Source organism: Neolamprologus multifasciatus, chromosome 3 (assembly GCF_963576455.1).
Source record: "Neolamprologus multifasciatus chromosome 3, fNeoMul1.2, whole genome shotgun sequence".
Lineage (NCBI taxonomy): Eukaryota > Metazoa > Chordata > Actinopteri > Cichliformes > Cichlidae > Neolamprologus > Neolamprologus multifasciatus.
In genome coordinates this window covers 45651863-45660958 of record NC_140441.1, presented here as the reverse complement: position 1 = coordinate 45660958, position 9096 = coordinate 45651863, and the positions used below count along the sequence as shown (strand labels likewise).

Sequence of the window (9096 nt, the reverse complement as noted above, 5' to 3'; positions counted from 1 at the left end):
TAAATCCAAGCCCATTATGTATTCATGATTTGAATCCTGGGTTGTGCGAAATCTCAGAAATGCACCTTAGACAAAGTGAATCTGTGAACTAAGGTGTAGGTGTGTTAGATCATGTTGTGGCGATCCTCAAGTTGAGGGATTTGTGTTCATACTGGAGTGCAAAATTAAAACCAAGATGGACAAGAAAAGTTCAAAGCCATCAGGTGCTTAGTTTAGAAAAAAGAGAAGAGGAGGAGAAATGAGCAAAAGATACAGGTAAGCAGATGTGTGATTGGATAATGGCAGGTCATCCTGAAACAATCAGAATCAGAATACTTTATTAATCCCTAAGGAAATTATGTGGGTTACAGTTGCTCCAAGAAGAAATGGTAAAAATAGTAACAGTAACAGACTAAACTCCAAACAATACATTATGTTACAGATTTTAATATTAATTAGTCATTGTCAATTGTCACCACTGTCACCACTCACCGCCACTGATTGTATGGACTGATAACAGCCGAAGCGGGTGAATAAAGTCACCCAGTCGCTAGCTGTGCCATTACCGAGCATACATCACTCCCTCCCTAAATGCAATAAACGATACAAAAGTAATAACTATAATTAATTTATCTGGTGTATCTGCTGTTTCTCAGGTAGTTGTTTACGTTATATAATTTATTGTGCTCTGTATACGTCTCTACAATGTGATTTTGGAAATATATAAATATACGGACAAGCTCTTCCGCAACGTAAGCAACGTTTAGGGAGCTCTATAGTATTCAATGAGAGGACCCTGCACGTCAATTCTCGCCGCGAGGGGGGTACCCTGTGCGTCGATAAGTGAAGCAGAGGGAGCCTGACCATGCCTCACACATTTGACGAGTTGGGAGTGAGAACGTGTGAGAGTTGAGAGTGAAAATGTCAGTTCCTTTCCAGAGATCAGTTTGAACAGGCTGCACCGTTGTTGCTGACAGAGATTTTGTCCTTTGAGACCCCATACAGACATCTACTGTTTATGTTAGACCAGAATGGGAAAAATGTTCCTATATGTGTGATTGTTCAAATAACACTGGTTTCCAGCATTAAGTAATCAGACAGTCATTGTCAATTGTCACCCCATCTATCAGACACTGTTGGTGGCTGTAACGGCCATCTACATACCTCAGAGTGTCCAGTCTTAGCTGCTCAAGCATCTTCACTCCTGCTTCTCCTGGGTTATTGTAGCTCAGGTCCAGCTCTTTCAGATGGGAAGAACTGGAGCTAAAAGCTGAGACCAGAGACTTGCAACCTTCCTCTGTGATCAGGCAGCCTGACAGCCTGCAGACATGAGAAATACTGTTAGAGAAAAGCAAAATAGCTAAATGCAAACAGGAAATTGCAGCCAAAAATGAAACAGGAGTTAAAAATAGCCATTAGTCAATCTAAACCTTAGATTGTAAACCTCTAAACCTCATCTACTGAACATTTCAAGAACGCTGACCTGAGTGTTTCTGTCACAGTCCTGGGTCGGTTCGACCAGCATTCTAAGTTTATGTTTATGTTTGTTTTGGTTTATTTTTGAATGATCATTTTGTTACTCTTGTGCTTTGTTGATTATTATTATTATTATTGGAAATCTATGTGTCTGTTTATTCATGTTTTAGGAATTGTCCTTCGGTTGTGTCTGTATAGTATAGTTCTAGTCCCATGTGTCATTTTCTGTCTCAGTGTCGAGTCTGCGTCTTAGTGTAGTGTTTTCTTGTTTCCTGTTTTATTGTGAAGGTCTGCGTCTCGTGTGAGTGTGTTCAGTTTTACTTCCCTTGTCTCGTCTCGTTAATTACTGCCAGCTGTGTCCACCACCTGTGTGTATTCTCCCTGTGTTTCTCTGTGTGTATTTAAGTCGCGTCTTCTGTCATTGTAGTTGCTGGTCCATCTGTGTATCCACCATGTCTCACTCGTGTGTTTTCCCTGCTGGCAACCGTCGTCTACCTCTGCTCGCCCTCTTTCATGTTCGTGTTCTGGTTCCTGCTCTATAGTAGTGATGGGCAGATGAAGCTTCATGAAGCACTGAAGCTTTTCATCCAATTGGTTCACCCCAGCACAAGGCGTCTTGAAGCTTCATTTGCTCTAGTAGGACACCTACTGGACGTAAAAATATTAGTTGGCATGAATTTGAAGAGTGTGGCCTTTTGCACACAGCCTGTAAATGTCAACAACAAAAGGAGTGTGTAAAACATCTATATTGTAGTGATGGCAGTACACTGTGTATATTTATACTGGCAGTATGGAAAATGATCATTTGGAAATGCTTAAAATGGAAATGATCATTTGCTGTCAGGTGAGGTGTGGTTGGGGTGTGGACAGTGGTTGTTCTTTTGTAACGTTGAGGTATGGACAGCTACACACTGAGGCTTTGAGCCTCAGTCCTGCCTGTTCACATTTTATTCTGTAAAAACTAAATTTCCACTGCTTTTATGACCTTTTTAGTGGGGAGAACATAGCTAGGATTTAATGATTTAACAAATCTTTTAAATCCTTTGTCCTCCACAATGCTAAATGGCTGGGAGTCCTCAATCATCATGCTAACCAGGTCTTCATCTATTTGAGATTGTTCTCCTGAGGAAAGACAACAAAAACAAAGCACAAATATAAATATCACACACGTAACTTATTACAGTTGTATAATATTGTTATATCATTTAGTAACATTACTGCATGCTATATTATCATGGCATTTGATGGCTCACCTGGTCTTGCTCCACAATCGGTGTTCCCCTTATTCTCATGCAAAGCTCTGTAGTGCCTAAGCATGGATGAGGTGTGGTTGTTATATCCCAGCTCCCTGGTACATAGTAAACACTTCATCTTGTACAAAAGTACAGACAGCTTAACATTAATTGTATTGCACCATCACTATTATGAAAATACAACTTCTGTAGAAATTTACATACCTTGTTGGGAGGAATAAAATCAAACTGTTCCCACACAGGGGAGGACATCCTTCTCTTCTTAGCTGGCTCCATTCTCTCCTGACTTTCTCTCCTAAACCTCCAAACTCTCTCCAAACTGCCTCCAAACTCTCACTAACCGCAACTCTCCATCAAACACCCACATTTTGAATGGAGTCTGAGGGGTTTATATCGCTGTCATAGCTCGCGGCAAAGTTCGAACCACTTCATGAACCAGTCACGTGGTACAGCCGGGCAGCGAGGGTTCGGACGTCATCATTTTCAGCTCCTCCCATAAATGAAGAAAGCCTCGTTACGCGCATCGCGGAAACGCCCCCTAAATTACTCGACACAAGCTTTGAAGCCTCGATACAGAACGTCACATCACTACTCTATAGTTTAGTTGTTTCCAGTGTAGTTTCGTTTGTCTTCGTTTGCCATTTTTTCCCTGTGCCGTGTATTCAATAAACCACCTTCACACCTTTACAAGTGCCTGCAATTGGATCCTCCTTTATCATCTCCACACGGCTCATCTCACTCGCCGTGACAGTTTCCAGTTCACAATATGGACTTTTCAGTCCAGAAGACAAAACTTTCACTCCAGAGTCCTTCAGGTCATTGTTACTCAGGTCAAGCTGTCTCAAACTAGAGGGCTGGGAGCTGAGTAGTGAAGACAGAGTTTCACAGCTTCCCTCTGAGAGATTACAGACACTCAATCCTAAGAGACAATAATGAGAAAAATAATAATGTTAAACTTTCTGGTCTGAACCTTTGAAAAAACATGATCTAGATAAAATATAATCTCTATAGAGGTTAAATCATGTGGAGGGTTAATTAATCATCAATAATCAATGAGTCATCATTAAATAATTAATTAAATGTCATTAATGAATTAAGTTCAAAATACTTAATAAATTAAATACATACATCATTGATTTAATGCCATGTAATTTCCAACAAATTAATTTCAAATTAATTGATTTTTAAATATATTTATTTAATCACTTATTCACATATTAAATTATATATTTAAGAATCTATTTATTTAATTCATTTGGGCCCTTCTAGCCCTGCAGCTGTGCATGTGCTTACATATCCACTGGTATGTATCCTACAGGTATTCTCACAGCAGTGCTGCTGAACATTAAATGACCAGCAGATGTCAGTTCTTCATAATAAGCAGTTAAACGAGGCTTTGTGTGATCTGCTTTTGGGTGAAGCAACAAAGACGGAAAATTGGACACATTCACAGAGCTTTACCACACCATCACTAGACAACAATGGAATTATTTTAATTAAAAACAAATAATCAGAAAGTCTTCTGCCTGGTCTCGTACCTCTGTGTTTCTGTAACATGAATAATGAGCTGAAATTCTCCTCATGACACCACCGATCAGCTCAAAGGGCCCTCGAGTTTACCTGCATGCATCCTGTTCACCTGTCAGCTGTTTAAAACCTGCTGCTTATTCAGGAAACACGCCCACATTACCTGGTGACAGTCACAGTTTAATGCGGGCCGCTGTTTGTCAATATAAAATAATTTAGTTCCAATATTGTGCACATAATTTGCAAATGTACCATATTTTTCGGACCATAAGGCGCACCAGGTTATAACGTGGACTGTCGATTTTTGAGAAAATTAAAGGACTTTAGGTTTGTTAAGTTTCCTCAGCGCACAGAGCTTGTGTTTACCCTCAAAGTGACCGATCTGGGTTTACCTGTTGCTTTAATAACAGCACTTCAATTAATTAAATTAATTAAATCATAAGATTGTCAGCTGATAACCAGCTTCATGCAACCGCTTATCCTGGTCCCAGTGTTAGGGTCAGTGAATCCAGTTTACAGAAAGATATCCTGGATATACTTGACTGACTTTTTACACTCAACATTAATAATCATAATAAAAATTATAATCTAACATCCAGAATCTGGTAATTCTTTGTTTTTACATTCATCAGGTCCCAATCAGCCCAAATATCAAAGAGAAATTAAAAATGAATGCCACGGAGGAGTTCGGGTCTTAGGAGGTTAAAGATTATGCCACTACATTCTTGTCTAGAAGATATTAAAGTGTATTTGGTGACACACAAAAAAGGGTAAAGTTTAAGTATAGTTTGGGTCCACACATGTCCAAACCCTGGTGTGTAGGCCTACTTAGTTTTGAGAAATTGTCATGGGACCGGGGTCTGGGTGACCCAGGGCCTGTAAGAAGTTATGGACATGTGTGTTTTTGGTGCTGCTGTCTCCTGTTTCCATGTTTGTGTATCTAGGGCTGTGTCCCATTTCAGGGTATGCACGCTTGAAGTACGCATTTCAAGTGCGATTACGTCACCGCCACGCGACGACGGCTGTCCCAATTCGAAGTGTACTCCAAATGCATACTCCAAATGCACCGTCGATTTCCCCAAATATCAAGCGTGGTCCGGTGCACGCTTCGTGGTCCCATATATCCCACAATGCATAGCGCAGCCAGGCCAGTGCGTAATAATGTCAGCAGCTGCGGAGGAGGTTGAAACGGCGGCGAAGGACAGCAACACCCGCAAATGTAAGATATGTGTGAAGGAGCGAAACAAATGCCAAGATGTAAAAGTTAATGGGAGGTTAATAGAAAATGTCAAGGTGAATCATGTGACACCTGCCCGACCCACGTAACCGTAAATGCACAGACCCGCAAAGCTGTGAATCCTGTACTAGACCGAGGGCAGTATGAATAGACGTATCACCACAGTGCAATCAACTGTACTAATATGAACCTGCCTGTGCCGCAAACAGGAATGTGAACATATACCAGGCAGGAATGTAGCTGTGTACGCAGCACATTAAATATAAAATGCAAATGCATAGAATATAACATATACATATATTTGTTACAGTTATCACACCTGCCATGTCAAATATGTCAAAGGGGATATTCCATAGCGCCCTGAAGCGACTTTTGTTGTGAGTCTGCCCCATCCAAACAAAACTGAATTGAATTGAATTAAAACAAAACATATGACAGAGAACCCAACCTAGGGCCTGATAAAGCAAACTTTCTGCCCCACTCAGTGCTGTCCCTGTCCCGCAATAAACAGTATTGCCTGACATTGCAGTGTGTATGTTCCACACAGCTGTAAATGCTGAACTGACGGCAAATGGAGAAATGCCAAAACAGAAGTGCATGATGGTGGGGAATGTAATCCAATGTCACGCTGCATTACAGGGACCAAGGAGCAGATGGCAGACCTTATACGACTCCGCCGTGACAATGAGCACCTGTTCATGGGTGCGAAACACTCTGCCGCAGTGGGTTGGAGGTACAGCAACAGTATGAGGTCTACAAGTATTGAGGCACAAGGGACAGTGAACCGTCTGCCCTGTGGTCCCAAGCCAGTACATCCTGCTGTGGATGCCATAAACGGAATGACCTGATATACATGTGCTCTCATATTTCGTTTGTCAGGGAGATTGTGGAGAAGATGGACCTGGCGGGGAAAATCTCCCCTGTGCAGGCCAAACGTAAATGGGAGAACCTGAAAAGGAAATACAAGGTATGTACAGTGGTAGTGACAGATGTAACTCCACACGGAACACTGAAAAGTCACCTATGTAAACCTGCACTGTTGCTGTTGTTGCTAACTGCCACCTGTGATGTATCCTCCCCTCAGGAGTGCAAGTATCCAGCGACGGGTGAGGGTGCAAGTGGGAAGCCCACTGCCGCAACATGGCCCTGGTTTGATGCCATGGATGAGGTGCTAGGACAGAGGCCCTCCACCAGGCCACCTGTCCTAATCTCCTCCATCCAGGAGGACGCACCAGGGCCCAGTGCAGCAGTGGGCAACCCACTCTCACACCAGGAGGGGCAGGAGGATGAGGAGCCGCCTAAGGCACGGGTGGCGAAAAGGAGGAGGGACGGGGAAGATGAGCTAATTGCCCTAATAAAGGAGGACATGGCCCAGCAACGGCAAATGGAGGAACGGAGAGCCGAGAGGATGGACAGGCTGATAGGCGTCCTCGAAAAGCTGGTGCAGCAGAAAAAGGACTAAGACAGCCACTGTACATAGTTGAACTTTATTTATGCTGACACCCCAACCTTTGTTTTGTACAAACATGATTATTTCAGTGATTAGATTTCTGTTGATACAACGCAATGTACATAGTTGAACTTAATTTATGTTGTTGTTCCAACCTTTTTTTTTTTCCAACCACAAAATTATTTCAGTTATGTAAATAACGACAGTGGGAACATCCCAACTGTGAGTGCATGTCTGTCACAAACTACATGACACAATTTCGGGGGGCCTGACCTATTGCACGTGCCAAATTGTGGAAATGAAAGCAGTGCAACGTATAATACAACATGATTGTGGGAAATGCACTACCCACTGCAGTCCAGGATCAACCTGAGTGTCCCAGCATGCACACACATCATCAACCAGGCCTGACATGTGCCTGAGCAGGGAGTCTTGGGCAGTGCTGCTTGGTCTGCTGGACCAGGACCACAGAGATGAGGGAGGTGCCACAGGTAAGACCCCCGGTTCATAGCCAGGTACTGAGTGGAGCATCCCACATAGGCGTCCCCAGATGTTGCTCAGGCATGCTCATTCCCACTGTCCACCGCAACATCCTCCACTTGGGTCTGCAGGGCTGGTGGAACCGACAGTCACTAGATTGTAATCATGGTGGTGGGAAAAAGACATGGTGAAAACAAGCATGTTAAGACAGATCTGTCACGTGAAATCCCAGCACTGTGCAGATGCACCACTAAGGGATACTTGCCTGCTGACAATAATCGTGGTCCAGGGGTACCTCCTCCAGGGCAGACACCTCAGCAGATAGCTGGTCCCGCCAGTGTGCACCACTGACTGCCTCCACACCAGTCTCCCCCTCATCTTGGGCATCATCCTCGGGTTCCTCATCTGGGGCCACAATGTCACCAGCACCGATGCAGATGTTGTGCAGCACGGCACATGCTGTTATGACCTGCGACAGATGTTTAATCTTGTAAGTACAGTGTACATGCCAGGGTATGCACTACAGTTGCCATTATGATTGGACATACAACAATGATGCTCGTATTAGCGTGACATACATGTGGCACGAAGGTGTGGAGCACCTCCAGCGCTTGCAGGAAGATGACACGGAACCTTGTCTTCATCATTCCAAAGGCACGCTCTATGACAGAGCATGCCCTGGAGTGATGTGCGTTAAAGCGCTGGGCTCCAACACCGTGGACTGGCCTCTTGTAGGGGGTGATGAGGGGGAGTGGATGTTGGAGACATGGGTACCCTCCATCTGCAAGGATAAAATGCCCTGGGGGAGGGTAACGGGCCTGTCGGTACAGTGGGCTGTGGCGGAGGACCCTGGAGTCATGCACTGACCCCGGCCAGCCCACATGTGTATCGACAAAGCGGCCCTGATGGTCACATACCGCCTGCAGGATTATGGACGGGTACAACTTCCTGTTCCTGTAGCACTGACCGTCAGGGCCGCTGGGGGGCTTGATGCGGACATGGCAGCAGTCAATTGCACCAGCAGCCTTCAAAAAGGCCCTGTGGCCTGCCAGCTGTGCAAACCCATTGGACATGGCATCTAGGTCTTCTGGGGTCCGAAGGAGGTGGATGACCTGGTGGCCCGTGGCCACCACCACCTCTGTGACCCTGTGCACAATGCGGTGGACAGTGGAACGGGGTATTGCGAACACCCTGGACATGACCCTGTAGGCTGCTCCACTCGCCAGCCAGAAGAGGAACACAAGGGTCTCGATCGGGGCACCCCACCCATGTCTCCGTTCCTGGTTCAGTAGATTCAGCAGCGCTGTCACGGACTCCCTGCTGAGGCGGAAATCAGGCCTGGTGTCCTCATTATTGAAGTATCTGTCCAGGACTGGGACACTCAGGTTAATCCTGCAGTACAGGGGTCTGGTCTGGTGAAAGTAAATACAGGACATGACAGACATTCTTTTATCCTGGTTATTGTTCTGATTGTTGCTGTTCTTATTTTCGCAGGCAGTGGACACTGTGCTTGTGGTGACCCAACTACCAACCTCTGTATATTTTATCTTTTTGATTTTGTTGTTTACTGTATTTAATTTGTAACATATGTATACACACACACACACACACACACACACACACACACACACACGTGGCATGCCTGTTTTGTATACACATCCAGTCATGCATACACTCTTATATTGTACATATAT

At 44.3% G+C, this 9096-nt stretch overlaps 1 protein-coding gene across 1 annotated transcript; it reads left to right on the top strand.

Moving 5' to 3' along the window:
* The first annotated feature begins 4841 nt into the window (after positions 1 to 4841).
* Positions 4842 to 7543, top strand: LOC146523564 (uncharacterized). The gene is made up of 2 exons (XM_085151699.1): positions 4842 to 6439; positions 6557 to 7543. Exons 1-2 carry the CDS (start codon positions 6326 to 6328, stop codon positions 6932 to 6934), a joined length of 492 nt encoding a protein of 163 aa, XP_085007825.1. The 5' UTR covers positions 4842 to 6325; the 3' UTR covers positions 6935 to 7543.
* The last annotated feature ends 1553 nt before the right edge of the window (positions 7544 to 9096 follow it).

What these genes read in the sequence shown, in the direction of transcription:
- LOC146523564 (XM_085151699.1), top strand. Translation starts at nt 6,326, where the DNA reads ATGTGCTCTCATATTTCGTTTGTCAGGGAGATTGTGGAGAAGATGGAC. An exon ending in ACCTGAAAAGGAAATACAAG is followed by an intron (nt 6,440 to 6,556) that starts GTATGTACAGTG and finishes TCCTCCCCTCAG; the next exon opens with GAGTGCAAGTATCCAGCGAC.